We start from the raw sequence: 24,340 nt of genomic DNA on the forward strand, positions 1-24,340 counted from the left end.
AATGCCATGTTTTCTGGGCTTCTATGGAAAGAGTTCTTGATCGCGTCCCTCCTTGTTTCGTCAGATAAAACATGGCCGTTGTATTGTCGGTCAGTATTCGTACTCGCGAACCCTTGATGTGTGGTAGGAATGCCTTCAGGGCCCATCGTACTGCTCTGAGCTCTAACACGTTTATGTGTAGGAGTGACTCCGTTGGAGACCATTGACCTTGCTTTGGAGAGCACCCATGTGAGCTCCCCATCCGGTTAGGGACGCATCCGTGACTATGGTTCACTGAAACTCCGGCTCCTGTAGGGGTACACCGTTGTTCAGATTGTGGAAACTGCCACCACTGAAGGGTCCGAAACAGCTTGTCGTCGTCGATGGTTATCTTGTCTGACCATGATCCTTGAGACTGCGTCCATCGGTCCGCGAGGAATTCCTGGACTGGCCTCATGAATAGGCGACAGTTTTCCACCAGATGGATGCAGGATGCCATGGCCCCTAGGACCGAAACGTATTTTCTCACTGAGATCCTGGTGTTTCGCCGTAGTCGGCACACTTGTTGATTGAGTCTTGAGGTTCTGTCGAGAGAAGGTTTCACTAGCCCCAAATGGATCTAGAACTGTGCCCCCAGGAATACTAGCGTTCTCGATGGCCGCAGAGAGGATTTTTCGAAGTTTATGGCGAATCCCAGCTGTTGTAGAAGCTGCATGGCGGCTTGTAAACTTGTGTTGGTCGACGCTGGGGAGGATCCCCTTACCAGCCAGTCGTCGAGGTATGGGTATACATGGTGGCCTTGCTTCCTTAGCCAGGCCGCTACTGGAGCCAGGCATTTCGTGAACGTTCTGGGGGAGGTCTTGAGCCCAAAAGGAAGAACCGTGAATTGGTAGTGAGTCCGTCCTATTACAAATCTTAGGAATTTCCTGTGTTTCCGACACATTGGAATATGGACATACGCGTCCTGTAAATCCAGGGACGCTAGAAAATCCCCCTCTTGAACGGCGCGGATCACTTCCTGCAGAGTGAGCATCTTGAATTTTAGGCTCTTTAAAGACTTGTTGAGATCGCGTAAGTCTAAAATGGGACACCATTTGCCGTTCGGCTTTTTTACGACGAAATATCTTGAGTAGACTCCTTGACCTCTCTGTGATGTTGGAACTAATTCTATCACGCCCTTTGCTAACATGAGTGTTACCTCTTGTTGCAGTATCTTCAGATGGGAATGAGCGGTGAACGCAGGTGGAATTTGCGGAGGGCTGTGTTTGAATTGCAGAGAGTGTCCGTTTCTTATAGTATCCAGCACCCATTGATCCGTCGTTATTCGTTCCCATTCGTCGACATATGCTGAAACTCTTCCCCCCAGAACGGCGTGTTGTATGTCACTGCTGATCTTTATTTTGCTTGTCTCTCGACGACGACGGATATGATGGTCTTTTCCTGGAAGACTGGAAGTTCCGGCGCCGGTTTGCCGTTTGGGAGGCACTTCTGTATCCCTGGGAGGGGTAAGCCGATCTGCCAAAGGATCTGTCTCCAGACGCAGAGAATCTTGAATTACCTGAAGCCCCTCTAAAGGGACGAAAAGACTTGTAGCTTCTGCCACTCTGGAGGGCACCCAATGAACGTGCCGTGTCCGAGTCCTCTTTCATTCCCTTTAGGGTTTCGTCCACCTTCTCACCGAAAAGAAGGTCTCCCTCAAAGGGCATATCTAAAACTTTGTATTGTACTTCTGGCCTGAAGTAGGTACACTTTAGCCATGACTGTCGACGTAATACGACCCCATTATTGACTTGCTTGAAGCCTGACTCAGCGAGGTCCACCGCAATGTTTATTGCGTGATTTGAGGCTTCCTCACCTTCTCGGACAAGTAACATCGCTGCCTTCCTATGTTCTTCCGGAAGATGATCAAGCAACGGAGCTAGCCTGTGCCACAGCTCCCTATCGTATCTGGCAATAATTGCCAGAGAGTTTGCAGCCTTTACTGTGGTCGCTCCCACGGATAGCACTTTTTTGCCAAAGGCATCTTGGCGTCTCGCTTCGTTTTCAGGCGGAGTCATGCACTTGTGCTGGGCCTTCGCCTTCCTCGCCGCTGCCGCCGACACCACAGAGTCTGGCGTTGGTTGGGAGGATAAACACTTGGGGGTAGACTCTGGAGCCTTAAACTTTTTTCCAGGCGTCCTTTCACTGCCGGCTCTGAGAACGGGTGACGCATTGTCTGCAACCCCTCCTTCCACACATGGTCTAGTATTGGTATCGAGAACACAGACCTTCTTCTCTTACCCATGTGGTCGAACAAAAAACAGTCCTTTTTCTGTTCTTCCTGGGACAAACCAAATTCTTTGCATGCCTTTTCCATCATAGAATGGAATGACGTAATGTCGTCCGGAGGGGACGGGTGAGCTGGGCTTCTAGGGGTTTCCAACTCCACATCTGACTCCCAGGTTGGATCCCTGGAAGGGGATGATGAGATATCCGACATGGCTCCCCTGTCAGACTCCGAGTCTGGCAGCTCACCTTCCTCTTGTGCCAGTGCTGAGATTGGCGTGCGTAGGTGCGTCGGCTGACGGGACGGGCCCGGCTCGTCGACGGGTGACTGTGGCAGGTTTGCCTGAGGTAGTCTCTGGTCCAACGACTGTAACAAAGACTGAAGCGTGGACAGAATTTCCAACGACAAAACAGATTGAGGATTGAGAAGAGGGGCAGATACCGGTATAACGGATCCCCTCGTCGACGACTTGTCAGCCACTCGTAGCCCTAGGTCTGCTGGGCCAGCTATTCTCTCGTTCTCGTCCTCCGAGGACAGCAACACAGCCTGTTCTTGTAGTAAAGTATCCGGGGGGATCGGATCAAAAACTTCAGGCCTCCAGTAGGACCCCCGTCGACAAGGACATCGTCGACGCCGTCGGTGGGACGGTGGATGCCACCTACGTAAGTGGCAGGGTGGAGGCCGATGACTGGACCGCCGTCGACGACGGTGACTTAGCAGGTGGTTTTGGCGGTCCCGCCTTTTCCACACTTTGCTTGCTTTTACTCGACTCTCGATCGATCTATGATGATCGCCCGAGGAGGATTTCCTTTCCTTTTCATGCTTTTTTGATGAAGATGATTTCTTTGACGAGGAGTCTCTAGTTGAGTGACTTCCAGACGACTCTTTTTCCGTCGGTCGAGATTTCTTCGCCGGTGGTTTCGCCGATTGTGTGGAGCCTACCTCCGAAGGGGGGTATGCCCCCGCTCCATCATTCAGCCATGCCACCAGTCGTCGACTCCGGTCTTTTGAGAAAACCCTTTGCATATGTCGCAGTTATCCGCCGAATGATGAGGGTGGAGGCAATATATACAATCCATATGTCCGTCCCCCTCGTTAACTTTTTTCAAGCCGCACGTCGCGCATGGACGGAATAGCGCCTTTCCTGACACGGAGGACATTTTCCTTACTCAAAAGTAATGCAACCTTGTACAAAATAGTAAGACAACACGAGGAGATCCCACTACTTTGGAGACGGTTGAAATCTGAAGGGGAGCCGCGGGGGCGGGCCTCTTAAACTGGGACGGCCTATGGAGCATACGTAGGCGGGTCCTAAAAGGACGTAGAAAGGACACAAAAGTGTCACAAGTTTTCCTATTGGAAAAGGCTATATATGTGTACCGAGGGGTCCCAGTCTGACGACGGGGAATATTCTAAGCATGCAAATCCATGAAAGATCCAATGCTGGAGAAGACGGTTTACCTACCTGCAAGACGTGCGTCAGCTCACCTAGACTTTTGCTCAACTAACATTGGCTGTCCTGCCTCCCTGAAAGACTCTTACCTCTGACTTTCTGCTTTGCCTTTCCTCCAGCAAAGGGTTAATTTACTTCACATTGGGAGGGTTCAAAAAGTACTTACCTGCTTAAGAAGATTTGTTAACCATTGTTTTATTCCCTTATCCTCTCCTTATTTAACACAACCTGAGTATTGCTCTAAATGTACCAGTGATATATTAATGTCCACAGTGTCCTAGTTATTTAAGTCACCTCAGGGTGTAGGAAGAATCTGTGTGCCATCCCAAATGGGTATTTACTGATTTAAAGAAACAGAGAGTGTAATTTTGAAGTGTATTTTTGTGTTACTTATATATTGCTCCCTTCTAAAGAAGGCGTATTTAACTGACTGTTAAATTAATAATTGTTTAATCAAGAAACCTTGAGTGTAAGTGTTTATTTGGATACTTGTCACTGTGAATCACTGTTTAACAACCTTAGTGCTCACATTGACCCCTCTTGAGATAAGCCTGGCTACTCAGTCACTCCACCAACTTGTCTAGTACATGCTTATACCAAAGGTTGGGTTAACTATTGCCAAGAGGTCAAGGCTGGTGCAGTCTCCCACAGGGTACTGCATACAATCTTGCCTAACACTGTGCAAAATTTAAAGGGTGTATTTTCCATGTCTAATTGAAGGGCAGTCTGGCGATTAGAAAGGGGAGTAAGGGAAATGAGCATTCTCTTAGAAATTAAGATATGTGTCCAACCCGCACTCTCCCTACTGTTTGGGCCGAGCCCTGAAGCGGCCTTCCAAGGCTGTGGGAGATCGTCGAAGCAAGCTGTGCAGTCGATGAATCTTGTCCTCGAAACCGCTGTCGAAGTTGTGTTGAAAAAAAAAACGGCTATAAAAGGACAGAAAAGAGTAACTAACTCTAATTTTTCATAATAAAATGGCGTTTCAGCATCCGACGATGATGACGGAAAAAAACAATCTGATGGATCTCGATGTGTGAAGGACCATGGGTACAGTGGACGTCACAGTAGGAATAGTATTACTGGCACGCCCTGTCGACATCCCTTTGAGTTTCAAAAACAACAACTATAATACTCTGCAGCTTCCACTATAGCATGTGATCTAAGCAGATTCCACAAGCCTCAGAAATATATATATATATATATGATACATTACTCAATATAATCCTATTTCTGCTGCTTGTATCTGCTTAGATTCACATGCTGGGCATAGGCCGACATCTAGTGGAAGCTGCGGAGTATTACAGTTTGTTTTTCGAACTCGAAAATGGGCGTCGTCCTAGGGCGTGCCAGTAATACTATCCCTAGTGTGACGTCCACTGTACCCATGATCCCTCACGTGTGTAGGACCCTCAGATTGTATTCTTTCTGACATGAGGTAGCATGAGGAGTAGCGCGAGTACAGAGTATCCAAGCAGATAAGATAGATAGCACTACAAGCATCCATGCGCCTTCTCTCAGAGGGGAGGAAGGGCGGACGCATGTGAATCTAAGCAGATACAAGCATCAGGATCACATGCTGTGCATAGATTAGCGAGCAGTGTTAGAAGAAGGAGGTGGGATGTGAGAAGGGTCATGAGAAAATAAATGTCTTAGAACCGCTTGTCCCACTTGAGTATCTGTCTTGGAATGAGTGTCAATGCAGTAGTGCTGAGTAAAGGTGTGAATAGAGCTCCATGTAGCTGCTTTGCAAATGGTGTCAAGGGGTACATTTGCAATGAAAGCCAGAGTGGCCCCAATGCCTCTTGTAGAGTGGGCCCTTGGGCGTAAAAGGCAGAGTTTTATCTGAAAGGGAGTAACACAGCTGGATACATTTTACTATCCATTTGAGATGGCACCTTTAGAGACGTGATCTCCTTCTCTGCCTGTAGCTACGGAGATGAACAGTTGATCTGTCTTCCTTAGCGGTCTGGTCTTGTCTACGTAGTAGAGGACTGCTCTTCGCACATCTAGTGCGTGTAGTTTCACCTCAGCAGAGCTCTTGGGTTCTTGGAAGAAGGCCGGTAGCTCAATGGACAGGTTAACATGGAATTTTAATATGAACTTAGGTGAGAACCTAGGGTGAGTTCGTAGAACCAGTTTATCCTTATGAACAGTAAAGAAAGGATCCTGCACTGACAGAGCCTGAATCTCGCTGACCCTTCTTATGGATGTAATGGCTACTAAGAAGGCAGTTTTATAGGTCAGGTGTTTGAGACTAGCTTCATGCATGGGTCTAAAGGGGGGGGGGGCGAGTTTAGCAAGCACCACATTAAGGTCCCATCCTGGTGGTGGGTTTGAAATTGGAGGGTGGAGTTTCTTTACCCCTTCCATAAAGGCTTTAACCACTGGTACTTTCCACCACAACACCTTGATATGTGAGGTGGTGTAGGTTGACAGCGCTGCTAGGTGTACCTTGAGTGAATTAAATACCAACCCTGCGTCTAGCAGGTGGAGCATGTAGGTGACAATATTGGAAGGAGTGCAATCAACCGAGTTGATTTCTTTATTCTGGCACCAAATAACACACTTCTTCCATTTATCAAAGTAACAGTGTCTTGTGTTTGGTTTCCTTGATTCTTTTAGGATATCCATACATCTCTGTGGTAGATTGAGATGGCCAAACTCTATGACTTCAGGAGCCATGCTGCCAAGTTCATCGAGCTGGGTTGAGGATGCACTGTTTTTCCTTCGTGCTGGGACAGTAGGTTGTGCAAGCACAGTGTCTGATGGGTTTGCACGTTGCCATCTTGCGCAGGTGCGGGAACCACGGTTGTCTCGCCCACATGGTAGCAACTAGGATGAGCGTCATCGATTCCCTGTGCATCTTGTTGACCACCTTCCTCAACAGAGGGGTTGGTGGAAAAGCATAGGCAAACATCCCAGACCAGTTCATCCATAGAGCGTTCCCCATGGAGTCTGGCTGGGGGAACCTGGATGTGAATCCTGGGCATTGTCTGTTTTCGCTTGTGGCGAATAGGTCTATAGTGGGGAAATCCCACTGTGAGAAGAGGTCTCCTACGACTTCTTCGTGTAGACACCATTTGTGTTCTTCCGGGAGGGGGTCTCTGCTCAAAGCGTCTGCTAGTGAATTGAGATCCCCTGGAACATGTTGAGATGACGGGTAAACGTTCCATCTGAGTGCCCATATCCATATTTTCTGGGCAAGCCTGGACAGATTTGGCGAACGAGTGCCCCCCTGTTTGTTATTGTAAAACATTGCTGTCGTGCTGTCCGTTAGGATCTGCACTGACAGGTTTGACAGGTGGGGTTCGAACGCTCGAAGCGCTCTGAAGACTGCCAGAAGCTCTAGCAGACTGATGTGTGATTCTTGGCCACTGTGTGAGACCAGAGACCCTGAGCTGTGTGGTGAAGGAGGTGTGCTCCCCACCCTGACAGGGACGCGTCCGTAGTGACCACCGCCTGCATCTCTGGATCGTAAAAGGGTTTCCCCTTTGTCAGGTTCTCTCCTGTCCACCAGTGAAGACTTTGTACCAGTGTTGGCAAAACAACCACTAGATCGTCCTACTGACCACTTGCCTGAGACCACTGTTTCGCCAACCATTCCTGCATGGGTCGCATGCGCAGGCGCGCGTGGGGAACCAGGTAAATACATGACGCCATCATGCCTAGCAAACATCGCTTAGCGCACCCTTATCTGGCGATCGGACTGATATCGAGGAATTTGCAGTTGTATATTTCAAATTCTTTCCTCTGATGGAAAGGCCAACCCCTCTTGAGTGTTTAAGATAGCTCCTAGGAACTGTTTGGAGGTGCTTGGCACCAGGCATGATTTTTCCTCATTGATTGAGAAACCCAATTCAAAGAGGAGGTTGATCGTTCTTTGGATGCTGGATCTGCAAATTACTGGGGTCTCCCCCATGATGAGCCAGTCGTCCAGGTAAGGGTACACTACGATTGCCTCCCTGCGTAGGTGTGCTGCCACCACTGCCAGTACCTTGGTCAATACCATTCGAGCCGTGGCTATACCGAAGGGCAGCACCGTGAACTGGTAGTGCTGACATTCCACCTTGAAGCGTAAGAATCTTCTGTGCGCTGGGAACATGGAAATATGAAAATAGGCATCTTTCATGTCCAATGTTGCCATGTAATCTCCTCTTTTTAGGAGGGGGATTACCTCTTGGAGTGTAGTCAAGCAACATTTTTGAGGCTTGACATACTTGTTTGCAGGGCGCAGGTCTAAGACTGGGCGTATTGTCAGATCTTTTTTTGGCACAAGGAAGTAAGTTGAATAAATGCCCTTGTTTACCTGGTTGCCCGGGACGAGTTCTATTGTGTCCTTTGTGAGAAAATTGACGATTTCCTCGAGGAGGATCTTTTGGTGATCCAGGGAGTGTATGTTTTGTCTTTTGGAGGGTGGTTGCGGGGACGCTCCAACAGTTCGATGCAGTATCCCGCGGACACTGTGGACAGCACCCATCTGTCTGAGGTGATCTCTTCCCATGCCTGGGCGGAGGTGGAAATGCGCCCCCCTACTGGGGATGCATGGGAAGGGACCCTGAGTGGAACGTCACAGTTTGCTGAGAGGCGTACCGCCTCTCCCTGGGCTGCCTCTCCCTCTACCAAAGCCCCTCTTGTTACCTCTGGAGTAACTTTGGGTAGTCTGTTGGTTTCCACCCCACGATGTACCCTGCCCCTGTGAGTAATTAGAACCCCTCTGGGAATTATGGCCGCGTGAGCAACGAAAATTATTATTCCCTCGTTGGTTCGTGAGTTTGTTAGTTAATTGTCCCAAGGACCTTAGGGTATCGTATTCTTCTTTGGCAGTTTTGAGTGCCTCCTCTACCGCTTTCCCAAACAAGACATTCGATTCCACCGGCACGTCGATAAGAGTAGCCTGGGTCTCGGGTTTGAACCCTGACTATCTGAGCCAAGCGTGTCTCTTGATGACAGTGCTCTCTGCAATGAGCCGGCCTGCATTATCTGCTGCGTTAAAGGTCTCTTTCAGAATGCACCCGGACACCGATCTACCCTCCGACGTAATCTGGGCTAACTGGCCATTTAGTGGTTCTTGTGCGGAGGCAGTGAGGGCAGCTACTTGCTCCCATTGGTGACAATTATAACTTGCCACCTCAGTGGTGGAATTCGCAATTCTTGCCCGGTAAGCAGAACTGGAAGCCACTTTCCTTCCTAGACCATATATCCTCTTGCTCTCCTTGTCTGGGGGAGCTTCAGATGATGCTGAAGGAGTCCCTGCTCTTTTCCTGGTGGTAGTAACTACCAATGAGTCGGGCTTAAGCTGACCCCTTATGTAAAGTGGGTCAGAAGGGGCGGCCCTGAATATTTTTTTAATTCTGGGGTTGACTGCTCGGGTGAGATTAGGGGTGAGGAGTCAATTCTGCATTGGATAGACTTCAAAATTGGTATGGCTTGGGCAATGGACTTCTTGTCCCCCATGATTTCCTCTGCAAAGTCTTTCTTCTTGTGCCCCTTGAGTGACAATCAGAAAGTGCTCTGCAGCTCTAGCTAAGACCTCATTCAGTAGTGGCTGATTATCCACAAATGAGTCATTTACCGGTGGATCTTTGGGGATAGGTGAGTCTAGATTATATGCCCCTGCCTCGTCTTCCTCCTCCTCATCCTGGTTCTCATCGTCTCCGTAATAATCAACCCCTGCTTGGTCGTCCAGTATCTGCATGTCTAGATCTTCAGTATACTGACGGTAAGGTAGAATAGAGAGTGGGTCTGAAATCAGGCCCTGAGCTGGAGTCTCATTGCAAGGTCTCTTATTAGGAGGCTGAAGGTCCTTGGATCCTGAAGGAGTAGAGGTGTCAGGGGTATTCCGATAGCTCAGAAAATAATCAGGGTTTTTCTCATAGAAATTAGCCAATTAAGACATTCTTGTCATCACCCTGTCAATGTCATCAGAGCTCCATTCCCTGGAACTGGGGATGGCCACTTCTTGTGGAGGTTCCTCTTCTCCCATGTCATGTGGAGTGGGAGGGATAACTTTAGGACCAGTGACAGGGTCAGGGGTCTTAGATTTAACCTTATCTGAAGATCTATGCTTGTCCTTCTGGACCAGGAGTACAGATGTTTTCTCTGATGACTTTTTCTGCTGTTTGTACCCTTTTCCATGAGTAGAGGAATGTTTCCCTGAGTGTTTGGCCTTCTCAGAATCTTTCGACGCCTGGCGCCGAGATTCGGTGTGTTGGGAAGGTTCTGAAGCTTTCGAGGGCGAGCGTCGAAACTCTGAGGCAGACATGGAAGGAACTGCCGAAGCCGACTTTAAGCGTGCTGCTTGGGGATAGAGGTCAGTTTTGTCATCTGACGACCATACCTCTGTAACTTTGGGGAGCGAGGCTCCCTTGGCAATCGTGGACGGTTGCTGTGTGTCGTGAGGCAATCTCAACCTGGAATGCCCAGAGGATACCGTTTCTGTGGACCGCTCTCTTTGTGCCTCTTTCTTCCGATCACTCGACACGCGTGTCGAGTCTCGGCTGGGGTTAGTATGCTTAGGTGCAATAGTGTTTGTAGCGCTCATGTCGCCGGGAGTGGTCCCTATAACTGCCCCGCCGAACAATCCTCCGAGGCCGGGGACTCGCGCTTGGGTGTCTATCGACGCCCCTGTGGCCTCGCCGTCCGATACGGCGGCATTGCTGCCATCACTGAAGGACCCACCACCTCCATGGCCTCGAGCTGCCTGGCGTAGTGGGCCTAACGTTTAGTGAAGCGGTCCTTTAGTGTTTTAGCCTTAAAGAGCGTACACGCTCTGCGGTTAGCTTCAGGGTGATCCCTAGGGAGACAGAGATTACAAGTGTTATGCTTATCCACCCAAGGGAACTTGCGGTTGCACTTGGGGCAGAATTTAAATGGAGTACTCTCCATATGTTATTCTATGGCAGCAGGCGAGTGTATGTAGGAAATAAACGAGTGTGAGTATGTCCACCCCCCACTCTCCCTACTTGCAGGGCCGAGGTCAGAGGCCTTCCGAGGCCCAAAGTCCATCGTGCAGTCTCGACGGCTGTTCTTTCTTCGGACTGGCGTTGTTCTTCGGAATCTCGACATGGGATTAAAAGAACGGGGAATATTAGATGAATTATGACAAAAAGGCTGAAAGCCAGGTAACTCTGCAACTAAACTTCCAACAAGTATGGCGGAAAAAAACAATCTGAGGGTCCTACACGCGTGAGGGATCATGGGTACAGTGGACGTCACACTAGGGATAGTATTACTGGCACGCCCTAGGTTGACGGCCATTTTCGAGTTCGAAAAACAAACTTATACTCTGCAGCTTCCACTAGATGTTGGCCTATGCACAGCATGTGATCTAAGCAGATTCCACAAGCCTCAGAAATATATATATATATATATATTTTTAAGCAATGTAGCATATATGGAAATAATTAAACAAGTGGGAAGAGTAAACTAGACTTCCTTGTGTAATAATAGCTCAGATACACTTTTAAACTTGTCTTATGCAGGCAGTTTTATAATCCTTTAAAGAAGATACTTTACAAGCACCTTCAAAATCCATAAACTGTTATACATGCAAACCAGACACATTTTGGACACTAGGCATGAGAAACATAAAATGTATTTTTGAACGTAAAACACAAAGTACAAAGGGCACTTAAAATGAAAAAAAAACAAAGGACTTTAAAACAAGGATTTAATCGAAGCATTAAAAAACAAGGATTCACTTACCACTCTCCACAATGTACAGCCTTCAGTACACCTACAGCAGCTGTTGTCTGTCGTTCGAAACCTTGTCCTATGTGGTCTGCATGGGCACGTGTCCTGTCTTCAAACAACATTTCACGAGGCTCACTTGCTCGAGGTAGGTACTGCAGGTTTTTTATTTCGTTGGTGGTTCTGCTTTCAAAAGAGAAAACAAAGCTTCAACAGAACTCCTAATGTTAAAAATAACTTGTTAGAAATAGTTTTTACAAATACTTCATTTTACAGTATTGATCTGTGGGGTGGCAGGGTTACACAAATGCATAAAGTCTTATTTATAGAGCGCTATTCTAGTGCTCTGGTTTCAAGCATAGATGAATGAAGGAGGAAATGGCAAGTTGCATGCTTATACCTTTATTAACATAGCTTGCTACCTAAAATTTGGTGATCGATAAAATCACTGAAAAAGATGTACATTTTGGAGAAATAAATGTCATGAGGGTTTAATGGAATGTAAGCTGAAATGCAGTTGTAAGTGAATTCATACCAAAAGATGTGAAAAACATTGATATAAGAGATCTGGGCCTTATATTCAGTGCACAGGCGTGATTTAGTTAGAGGGACTTCATTTTGAATCATATATGCTCGCTGTTTGACTGGAGATTTGAAAAATGGCATACCGAAGCGATCGTATACTCTCGCATGCTAGCTAAATGCAGCCTCAGCACACATTTACGTAGCCTTGCTAGAAGGATGTTTTGTCTCAAGTGACATCTTTAAACAACTGTGGTAAGATTGTATGCTTTCATTGAATAACGAAGGCACACCCACACTGCTATCTTTTAAAGGTGGCAGGAGTGACCTTGGAGAACCAAGGCTTGCCGGTCTCCTCACAGAGATCTGGTGTACTAAATGGAAGGAGTAAAATCCTCTACCTTTGTTAGCAATAGAAACAATGTGTTGGAAAACCTATATATGTTATTGTACTGGCGACTAACAGCTTTGGGATTGTTTAGAGGACATGTGCTGTCCATTTCTTTGTTCACCCTGCAGCACTGCTATTAAATATTTACTGAACTAACCTCACACAATATTTGAGTCCTGCATTTGACATCTACGATACGCAGCACATCATACACTTGCATAATACTCAGCAAATACATAACAAAAATGCAGCCCGACACAGCCTAGGGATTGCTGGTAGGTGGCTTGTGGAAAATGTATTGGTGTCTTGTGAGCAATCCAGAGTTGCATGTTCTAGAAGTTCTATTTCTAATTTTTTTTAAACATAGCAAATCACCATAATGACCAAGTCCCGTCCCCTATCAAACATTCCGAGTGAAGCTAAATCTCTGCAAAAGAGGTTACAGTACAACCGCAAACATACAGTGAAGCCAATAGCCTCTTCCAGGAGAATTCACAAAAAAGTAAAGTTTATTACGAGATGAAACCATGGGTGGCAGTTTCTTGGTTTGTTTGGTATTATATTATGCCGCATTCCAACAGACCAATCAAATTGAGGATTTGTTTCTATGTACAAAACAATGGCTTCAGTTACTTTCCTGCGAGCGGAAACTCCCACAAGTATGGAGGGAGGGGATGTACAAGTATATTCTTTACAACGGCAATCACAGTAAAAGGGGCAGGGTATGTAAAACTCTCCTACTGTTGGTGCCAGGGAACCAAGAGCAACTACGGGACTAAGGTTATAGGACCTGGGGACAGGTACTCTCCGTACTGGCTGCTGCAAAAATAAACAATACAGCCAATGCACAAGTAGGTTTGGCTGTCAGAGTTAGATCTCTCTAGAAAAGGTTATGGTCTCTGGTCAGTGCGACTCATATCCAGGATTTAGCAAGAATCCAGATGAGGCAAACCCAATTAGGAAGACACCTGGACAGACCCACGAGGTAAATAACATGGCAATGGCAGAGCAGGAGCCCTCTCCAGGACCTTGGCAGGTTCACGGCTAACAAGAAAATAGCCTTAAGAAGAAAGCAACTGCTGGCGGTGACCCAGGATGTCCTATAACGGAGCTGTGGAAGGGTTGGCAGTCGCTGAAGATCTCCAGGCAAGGAAAGCAAGGGGAGACCCCCTAACTGTAGGCATTTTGGCGAGAAGGATGTCACTAGCACTACTGCAACTGCAGACAAGGCAGGCCAGTAAGGAGAACCTGTCGAACCAACAAGACAGAACAAAGTAAAGGAAGAACCCAACAGGGGATTCCATCTAACCAGGACAGCAGGGATACAAGGACAACGAATCACGGGCACAGTCTTTATGGCCAGACCAGGACCGCCAGCAGCAGCCATTCTCACTAGCAGTCTTAAGGAATGCATGGGGTCTACCACTTATAATTACATTCACTCAGGGGCTATTCTAAGTCAGCCCTCCAATCACATGTGAAGCAGAACAAAAAGGCTTGCATAGCCAGCCATGAGAGTTGACCAGAAAAAACACCAACACACAGACACTCCCACACAGGATATAGATTGACAAGTCTGGTGGACTTTAAATCAGTTTTCACTGGTCTAAACCTAAACTGCCTTTGTGGGTTCAAGATGAGCCTACGTCAGCAAAATCGCCAATGTGCCATACCTTGTGGTCCACAGACAAAGAAAGGCTGCAAACATAAAATGGCCAGGAGCAGGACATAAATGTCTCGCTGTCCCTATTGCCAGTCCTCAGTCTGTAACTTATCTTCTCTCTAGACGCAGCACTATATTCAAAATAAAATAAAACAAGCCCACGTGATGGCCTTCTCTCTCAAGCTTTCTTGGGTCATTGTTCAGAGGATCTCACTTTGGAGATAGTAGTTTTCACAAACAGTTAAAAATAAAAAGGGATTCACTCTCCTTTTTTAACTCTTGATGAAAAGTTGCAAATGTCTTTTATTCTTTACTCTTTTCGCACCATCTTAACGACTTCCTCTTCCTGGTCTTTATGTCTTGATTAACTTGCTTCAACCCTTCAGGTCACCTTTCTTTTGGATTTCCCACGTGTCCCTTTGGGGTTATAGCGTGATCCCCTTGATTGAATCCTCTAGATTCCCCTCTCTTTGGGCTTTCTCAAATGTCTCTTATCTCTCTTGGGCTTTCCAGACCACTTTGGCTTGCTGTGTTTCTTAAGCGTTGTGTTAGTTTCAATATTTCGATCCTCCCGTAAGGCTCTTTCCCTCCGTCTTTCTGTTTGTGGGGTTCCGCTCACCTCCCTTTACCCTCGTACCTTCTGTATCTCTGGGTGGGCTCCAGCGGGGTGGCATCCCAGCAGGGTTGTGGCCGTTCGTCTCCCTCCGCTGCATTCTTGGCCCGTAAGCATCTGCTTCTCGAATGCTGCCCGGCATGGCAGACTATCTCGCTTTTGTATCCAGAACAGATAATTTTTCCTCTGTTCCTTCCTGGTCTCTGTGCGATTTCTCGCGTCATCAACCACCACGGCTGCACCGTGGGTCTGGCATTCCCGTCTCAATTTCTTATCCGCTGTGTCGCCTCTCGGAACCGATCTTCCGGTGCCTCCGCCTCCGCTCCCACTCTTAGCTCTGCTGTCTAGCCTGGCTCCACCCTCCAGGACATCAGTATGATTGAGGCTCGCCTCTGCTCAGGATTCTCTCGTCTGCATTCAGGATTGTTCGTCTCTATATTCACGCTTGTGTACATCAAAGGGACGTGTTGCTGTATGTCTACAGCTGAGTTCAACTGGTCTCCAGAATTATCATGAGCCAAAAGTGCTGTGAGTCTTGTTTGCAGGCCATATAGTTGCAACATTAGTTTCTTCTATTCCTGTATATGTAGAAATTGTGTCCTTAAAGGAATGGGAGTCCTTATCCCACAGAGGGGAGTCACTGCTAGTGAGGTCCTGCTTTCCGTGACCCCCAGGGATGGTCTGGTTTAGCGTGGTCACCTCAAAGCATCAAAGGGGGTGGCTCCTACCTGGGGAGAAGGGACAATTGTCATAATACCTTAGTGGCCCGAAGACTACCATGGAGGTGCATTGGGCTGCTAATGCAGGAAATCCTGATGCAGACAAAACATAATTTCAGCTGTCACTAGCCTCCCCAACATATTTTCAGAGGGATAATCACCATGGGACCAAAAAGGGGGTGCTTAAAAAGCACTCTGCACTGGAAGCTATATGGGTGACTAAGGGCAGCACACCAGACAGGGGGACTTCAGTAGAAGTTCCTTCGCTTAAAGTGCCTGTTGTGATCCTGTTAAGGGCAGTTGAGGATAGTCAAGTTTTCAAATTGTAATCTTGTATATTTCCTTGCCTTTAACATGTGTTTTCATAGGTTCAAACTCCCCAGCTAAAACAAACCTTTTATTTACAATGTCAGTTAGGCAGCATTGCAATCATAGTACAGGTTTGCCTCCCTTGCTACTTCGGATTCCTAAGGCTTTTATTAAGGATGCAACTGGGATCATTTAAAACGTGGTTTGATAGTCGCTCCACTATTGCCAATGTTAAATGTTTAATATTTATCATATGTTCTTTAAGTAGGCATTCTGTGTACAACTTCCATCTCCCACACTACTACTGCGCCCCTCTTTCAAATACTACTTCTCCCTTCTGTGCACTACTACTTCTTCACCGACACCTTCTGCCTCAATCTCCCCAACTCACATCATTCACGTTCACTCAAGCTACAGTACCACTCTCTGCCACCAATCAATACCTCACTTTGCGCACACCTTTAAAACCTCTTCTCCACATTCCTCTGCTTCATTGTTCCTCCGCCTGGTCGGTCTCGTGCTCCTCCCCTGACTTCATCCAAACAACTCACACCTTCCTGTTTCCTGTCCTCTCGTTTTTATCTCCTGCGCCTATCCCCTCCATTGGCTTTAGTCCTCTGATGGTTACCTGGGCAAAACGCTACCAGCACTTTTCGCCGGAGAAGTGTTACTATCAATAAAACATTTAAAAGGGGGCTTAAGCATTGCTCCTTTTTCATACCTGGGCCGCCAGCAAAGAGAAATACACTGGCCGGAATGAGGCTGTGCAGGTATTGTGTGATAGACATGGTACTGTTGGTATGCAACCAGGCACTTGAAATAGGGGTAGGAACTGAGGGGTACAAACTCTCCTATCCAGTCTCTGGGTAGGACTGGCTCTGGTGTTAACCCTGGTATGCCTCCCACCCCAGGCTGAGAGGTCCTTACCCCCGACTGACAGGGAGATCTCTGGCCCTGTAATACATAGGTGTCTCTTCCCATGTGCCTCCAAGGACACACAAAGGAGCAAGGCATAAACTAGTTTTCAAAAATGTATTAGCAGAATATAAAACATTTAAAATGTCTTGATTAAAAAAACAACCCATTTGATTAGCAATGCGTATTAATATTTTTAATGTCAACAGACGTTATTTGTAACCAAAACATAAAACGAGCATCAATATAGCATTGTTGTATAATGCTGAAGACATTAGTGAGACGAGTCATGCCTGGCAAATTCTTAGACCTGCAGGTTGAGTAACTCAGTTTACCTACTCGACCTAAGAGAAAGGCACACGACGCGTGGCAACGGATGACAAAAAATGTAAATCATCTTTCTGTGAAATGGCGCATGTCACCAGACACCAACTTTATGTTTGGCACACTGCTGCCACACAGAGGCCAGCCATTCAAAGCGAAAATTGTATTTTACATTTACTGCAAACAAAGTAAACGTTAAATAAAAGTTTCAAACATCCCCAGAAAATGGTACTAGCCCTTCATAAAATCTACTTGAGTGGGCAAGTAGACTTTGCAAACCCTGGATGAGTGTTTGTAAAATGTAAAATGTTAGCTGCATGAATGGACATAAATAGATATGATAAAAAGGCTCTGAAGACAGTTTGGCCAGCACTCTACGCAGGTGAGAATATATAGTGCAATCAAAATCATACAGCAAAGAGAGCTCTGGAGGATATCTGCAGTGTATGGTATTGCAACAGATATGTAGATGTACAGACTGGATGGAACTATTGATCACTACTTTGTGTAAACGTCTAGTTAACTTTCTGTATTCATTATGTAAGAGGAAAGAAAGAGACTAAGCAGAGTGGTTAGCGTAGCAGGCAGAGAACAGGGAACATTAGGTGTAATATTACAGCTTTCAGCCATCTCACTTTCAGGGTAGCAGGTATAAAACAACATAGTGATAATATAGAATGTCAGCGAGTATGGTATCAACTCATGGGTTGAGCACCAGTTGCACAGATGTATGCATTGAGCATGTTACAGACCTAGGTTTTCCACCAAAGCATTTGGTAGTGTGATCATGTTCATTTTCCAAATGATTCACTCGTCAATGTGAAGCATCCTCCCCAATTAAATGAAATATAGCTGAAACTATTAGATTTAGATGCACTTACCTACATGTTACTGTAAAGCTTGGAGACAGAACAGTGTTTTACACTAGCAATACTGTAATAATGCATTATGCAACAACAATTTTAGGAATCAAATTAAAGGAATGTCTTTTTAAAAATAATAAAGTTAACACATACTGGTCTTTGCCAGACAGGATATAGATAGCTAAATAAAAGTATCATCCCAAGTATGTCTAGTTAACAATTATTTAAAAAATAAAAATGAAGACTTGCCTAGCACTCCCACGGGGGCCTTTGGCACTTAAGATTGGAGGAGAGGGATACTGCTGCACTCTCTCTCCATTAGCCCCTTTGAACTTGCAGTGAACTGAGAAAAGAGGGTGGAGAGAGACCAGGGGCAAGAGAGGAATGCAGGATGAGAATGCTTTTATTGAACAGGGCAATTTAAATAGCTAGCTTTGCTACAAAAATGTCAATTTAAATATTAAACCTATATCACTACATAGCAAATTTTTATGCAACACTGCTTATTTTATGCCTTGAGGAGTCAAGTTCATGTGACAGCAGACAAGCAAGATAACTGTGCGTGATCATACCCTCACACTTGCTAGTTAGGAGGTCAGCAACAAATGCCAGATAGTTCTCGTTTATCAAGTTGTCAGTTTCTTGCATGCTAGAAATATTTTTTTAAAGATTTTTAATCAAACATGTTCAGGGGTAGCGTTCTCTTCCTTCTTGGGTGTGAGAGTCAGAAAAAGATCACTTTCAATTTGCCCATAAAGTTGCAGGAGGCTTTGATACTTTGTGCAATGTTTTGTGCCATTTGGAAAAGGCGCTCCATCATAGCTGTCATAATGTAGGAAAGAAGTCCAAACAACTGGCAGAATCAGGGAATATCTTTAGCTCATCACCTCAAGAACTCTGAAGTTGCCATTTCGATCTACTCTGACAGACATTGCCAGAATAACTCCTTATTTTCATGACAAATAGTGTCAATGGACCAACACATAGCTGAGTGAGCTGAGACTTGTGAAGTAGGCTGGATCTCTGAGGAGTGCCACTAATCATACACCCCTATGGAAAAGGTTTGATATCCCTTCTGTTTTGCTTCATTCCTTTAAAAAAAAGAAAATGGATGCTAAACATCTCCAAAAGGCCTAGGCACAAAGTGCTGCTTCCTGAGGAGAAGATTAACCCACTCTAACTGGTTTCGGGTAACTCAACCCCATTAGTTTATTGAACTAATAAAAATAAGTCCCTTATAAAAGGCAGTTTGCTGTATTCACCCGGATTTTAGCAGATAATCAAACTTGTTGAGAAGATCTCTAACAGGCAAAGACCTAACAAAGACCAGATTAAATCACCTCTAGCTAAGGTTTTCCCATTTAAGTTACCATTCAAAATTATGGTCTGCAACAAACTTAATAATCAATTATCCTAAAGGACACCATTTAAGTACAGATTCCATTTTTGCTATTAAACTATTATGCTCTTAATTGGTAGTTTATTGACAATGCCATACATTTGCAAAAGAAAAGGAAAAGTGTTACCCACTATTTAAAAGAAATAAGATGACTAAATTACAAATCCTTCACAAATGATGAGTAGGGAATCCAACAGTAATTTTCATGTAAAGTGAAGTGAGACAAAGTTAATGACTTGAATTGAAAGTATACACTTCCATATACACCCAAACCCGGCACCTCCGTTTTGTCCATTACCCTACCGAGTTTGTTTCGACCTAGAGAAATTCCCGTACATTAACACACAGGGGAGCAGATGGAGGTGGGTTGTTTTGAGGCTACCTGATAACATGATTTGTTACCCAAGACTAGGTACACAACGTGAAATAGCAAATGATTACAAGCATTAGAAAACACGTTTGGAAAGCATACCTTTTCCTTTTAAAAGGTGACTTTGGCATGTCTGCCACTGGGATCATCTGTTCTCCAGGACGCACCCACAGGATGGGACCATCATCGCTGTCTTTCCGGCTCTTCAGCTGTAGGCTGGAAACAGTCCCCCATGGCAATGTACACTAGAACAATTGATATTATTAAACTTAAAACGACAAATTGCTTAACAATATAGAAAAAAGCAGCCACTTACATTATTTCTATTCTTACACAAATTGTGGCAATGTTTAGCAAAGTATGTTTGGGTTAAGCTATACAGAAACTCACTGCAGTGATTAGCTGAATGTGCCCCTGTCCTGCTGGCCATCTATGAATGCTGATAGTATGTTGGTGCAATTATGCAGCAGACAGCTCAAGAGAATGTTGGTGAGTGCTTGGTGTGTGAAAATTCAATTTGTCAGTTGAAACCTGAGCTGGAGTGGCTGGTAACTCTATGTATATCGTTAAGGGTTATTGGAACCATCATTACTGTACATATGTATAATAAAGCTACCTGAACCTTCTATGAGGTTGGTCTGTGTCTAGATTACCATCTAACCTCTTAAGGTACCACACAGATCAATGTCACTTAAGCATTGTATTTTAATGGCAACATTCTATTGCTCAAGTCTATATTCCACATGATGTAATAAGGGACCAATGCAGCAGACCAATCTATGCCAAAATACGTGAGTAAACAGTAATTAAGTTACTTGAGGTTACTGAAAAAGCACAACCCTACTTTACATGATATCTTAATACAGTTTTGATAAAGTTAAGGACCTAACAGGCCATTACAAATAAATACTTGAAAGAAAGCCATCAATACGGCATGTAGAGTTTGGTGTGGAGATGAGTTTTTTATAGGCAGAGGCAGGAGGTTGCTGGAGCAGTTGAGCAGTAGGCTTTAATTCAGGCAGAAGTATAACATTCAGGGATTGCAAAATCAACTAGCCCACTTACATAGGCAAGGAGATTGATTGTATGAAGGGCGAGTAGCATCTACATGGTACTTGACCTTGCTGGTGGATATGCGCATGTTGGAAAAGTGTTACATTTACTGCAAACTAATTTTGTTTTTAGTAAATGGTAAATAAAAGTTGTTGATTGATTTAAGCTTTGTTATTCGTGCCATCAAAGCATATTTCATAAAACATACAAAAATCTACCATATAAAAGCATATATAAGAAATATAATTACAAGTTTATAAATGGAGCAAAACTCATCCAATAAACACAGGCTTGGGTTCATGTAAAATCTAAAATAGTGATACAAATAATACAAAACAGGAGCATTAAAATCTCTATATATATATATAAACAACGCTTGGGTAAGTTTCTGAACTCAGCTGATGCAATTAATCAGTATTAGGTTGCCCTCTGCTGTGCAAATGGCAAAGTGCACCCCTATGTGCCCTTCAAATTCAACAACAGCTATCATTTTCCTTCACCTTCCACTATCGCAAACATTCAGAACCATTTCAAGTTACTTCTTTCCACCGCTACTTCTCTTCACAGAGGGCACGGCAGATCCAGTGCCAATGAACCGTTAATTACCCGCTCAACGTTTCAGTCTCTAAATAGAGAAACACTCTAGGACGAATGCCTCCTCACGAGCTAAAACTGAAAGTAGGTGCTGTAATTATGCTCATCAACAAAGACACATCATAGAAGCTCATGTAATCAATGGCACTTAGATGAACAAGTTACTTTCTTACCTGGTAACGTTTTTTCGATGGGATGGTCCGACGACGTATTCCATATCTATGACAGGTAATCACCACAGCTGTGCTGCTTCGGAAACTTTTTTCGGCGTCTGCGTCCTGCGTCGATGCGCCGTCGTCGAGGACCTCCTCCGACGTCCGACGTCATCCGATGTGATAAGTAGGACGCACAACGTCCGTAGCTTCAGTTGTAGTTTTTTCCCCCAGAACGTGTGACATTAGTCAACTGCCAGTCAGACACAAAGCCTTGCGGAACGTAAGCTGCAATCGCAAAATAAATTCTGCAGCGGGGGAGGCAGGGAGCGATATGGAATACGTCGTCGGACCATCCCATCGAAAGAACGTTACCAGGTAAGAAAGAAACTTGTTCTTCGAGGGGATTGGGTCCTCCGGCGTATTCCATATCTCGGTAGGGAAGACGACGTGGAGGGCAGAAGGACAAGTCGAGAAGGTCCGGGTACCACGTCCTCCAAGCCCACGCCGGAGCGATGAGGATCATCTGGGAACCGAACTTCCGTAACCTCCGCAGCACTTGCGGGATGACGGGGACTGGAGGAAACACGTACAGCAGCGGCAATGACCACTCCACCACAAACGCGTCTCCTAAGGCTCCTTTTGGAGGAAATTCCCGCAAGCAGAACCTCTCGCACTTCCGGTTGACACTGGAGGCGAAGAGATCCACTCGAGGGGTCCCCCAAAGGGCGAAGATCTCCAGGAGAATCTCCTGAGCCAACGCCCACTCATGAGAGATCGTGCTCTGCCTGCTAAGAGCATCCGCCGTTACGTTTTCGTCTCCGGCCAGATGAACTGCCGAGATCGAAAATTCCTGCTGGATGGCCAAGAACTCGAGCTGCATCGCCTCCCTGCACAGAGGAAGTGGCCCTGCCCCCCCTTTTTGTTGAGGTAGTGCATGGCCACTGTGTTGTCCGTCAGGATCAGGACATTCTTTCCTCGCACGGTCGGCAGAAAAGCCTTCAGGGCTAGCCTGACGGCCCTCAGCTCCAACAGTTTGATATGGAGTCTGGACTCCGACGGAGACCAACGACCGCTGACTGTCAGTCCGTTGGCATGAGCTCCCCATCCCGTGAGGGATGCATCCGTCACGATCGTCACCTCCGGCCAGGGAAGCCAAAATGGAGCCCCCTTCATCAAGTTGCCTTCGACGGCCCACCACAGAAGGTCCCGGGCGACCGAGGGCGGCACCTGAACCAGGTCTGACATCCTGCCGGAGGACTGCGACCATTGCATCTTGAGTGCCCACTGCAAAGATCTCATTCGCAGGCAAGCCTCTTGCACCAGAAGAATGCAGGATGCCATGAGGCCGAGCAACCACAAGAACTCGAACGCTGGGAGCGTCTGGGCATGCCGAAACTTGTGCACCATCTGCTGAATGTGAAGAGCCCTCACCTGGGGAGGAAAACACTGCCCCAGGGAAGTGTCGAGCACTGCTCCGATGTACTGGAGCCGCTGTGTTGGCGTCAAATGGGACTTCTTTAAATTGAGGGAGAAGCCCAGTCTGTGAAGGGAGTGGCAGGTGACGGACAGATGATCCAGGACTTGCTCGGGAGAGCTCCCCCTGATCAACCAATCGTCCAGGTAGCGGTAGACGTGAATCCCCCCTTGCCTGAGATGCGCTGCCACCACCACCATGAGCTTGGTGAAAACCCTCGGGCGGAGGTCAATCCGAACGGCAGGACCCGAAACTGAAAGTGCGAGTCGCCAACCGCGAACCTCAGGTACTTCTTGTGCTTGGGATGGATCGGCACATGGAAGTAAGCATCCTTGAGGTCGAGAGACACCAACCAGTCCTGAAGCTGAAGGGCCTGGAGGACTTGAGAGAGAGTAACCATCTTGAACTTGTCCTTCCTGAGGAGTTTGTTCAAACCGCGCAAGTCCATGATGGGTCTCAATCCCCCGTCTTTCTTCGAAATCAAAAAATAAGGGGAATACCATCCCTTGTTCCTCTCCGCTGCAGGCACCAGTTCTATGGCGCCTTTCTCCAGCAGGGCTTGAATTTCCTGTGCAAGGAGCGGATCCGGACTCTGCAAAGAGAGGTTCCCCGGTGGATTGTCGCGAGGCCTGTGCCGAAAGGGAAGACAGTAGCCATGGGTTATGATCTCCAGAACCCACACATCTGAAGTAATGGCACGCCACTCTAAAAGATGCTGCGCCTGCCTTCCCCCAACCGGCGAACCATGGGACATGGCCTCATGACTGAGTGGTAGCGGCTGCGGCGTTACCTGAGGGCAAAGAGGCAACTGCCCGAGCGGCCTTGGCACCACGGGTACCCTGTCGTCCACCTCTGGTACCCCTGCGTTGGCCTCTTTGACTGCCAGCTCCTCTGGATTTACTGAAGGACGAGTAATAGCGAGAGGAACCACCCCTCCATTGCTGTTCCCTAGGACGAAAAGGCGGAGGTTGGCGAACTGCAGCGCCCAACGACTTTGCTGCAGCTTTTGAGGTCTGCAACCTCTCAAGGCTCTGTCAGCCTTGCTGCCAAAAAGGTGTTCACCGTCAAAGGGCATGTTGAGGAGCCGGGACTGCACATCATGAGCAAACCCCGACTTCCGCAACCACGCAAACCTGCTTATCACGGTGCTCGCCGCCATGGACCTGCCGACGCATTCAGCCATGTCCAAACCCGACTGAACGGTCTCACACATGGCATCCTTACCATAGCAAGGAAACCATCCCGTTCGTCCCCTTCGGGAATATGTTCAGCCGCTAACGCAACACAGTTCCACAGAGTGTGTGTGAAACGAGACAAGGCACAAATGGAGTTGGCCGCCTGAAGCGCCATACCACCAGAAGAAAACACTTTCTTCGCCCAGCCATCAAAACGTTTGTCATCCCTATCAGGAGGGATGGTAGGGTACGACGCCTGCTTTACCGGGGCCGCCTGTACCACCAAACTCTCCGGAGTGGGGTGCCTGGTCAAGTAGCAAGGGTCGCTACTGGCTGGAAAGTATTTTCGCGACAAGGACCTGCCCACCGCCGGGAGACTCTCCGGAGCAGTCCAAGCCGCCACCACCCTTCTCT

At 46.7% G+C, this 24,340-nt stretch overlaps 1 protein-coding gene across 2 annotated transcripts in view; it reads right to left on the reverse strand.

Moving 5' to 3' along the window:
* Window positions 1-24,340, reverse strand: part of RSBN1L (round spermatid basic protein 1 like) — a 473,016-nt gene that overhangs the window by 109,062 nt on the left and 339,614 nt on the right. Inside the window, exons 5-6 of one of the 2 annotated variants that reach the window (XM_069628044.1) lie at window positions 19,578-19,720; window positions 11,403-11,573 (exon numbers count right to left, since the gene is read on the reverse strand). In XM_069628044.1, coding sequence (XP_069484145.1) covers window positions 11,403-11,573; window positions 19,578-19,720 — 314 coding nt within the window. The remainder of the gene's footprint in view (window positions 1-11,402; window positions 11,574-19,577; window positions 19,721-24,340) is intronic. The other variant, XM_069628045.1, reaches the window with a different exon arrangement.

This window comes from Ambystoma mexicanum, chromosome 12, assembly GCF_040938575.1.
Source record: "Ambystoma mexicanum isolate Mex_15411 chromosome 12, UKY_AmexF1_1, whole genome shotgun sequence".
Classification (NCBI taxonomy): Eukaryota; Metazoa; Chordata; class Amphibia; order Caudata; family Ambystomatidae; genus Ambystoma; species Ambystoma mexicanum.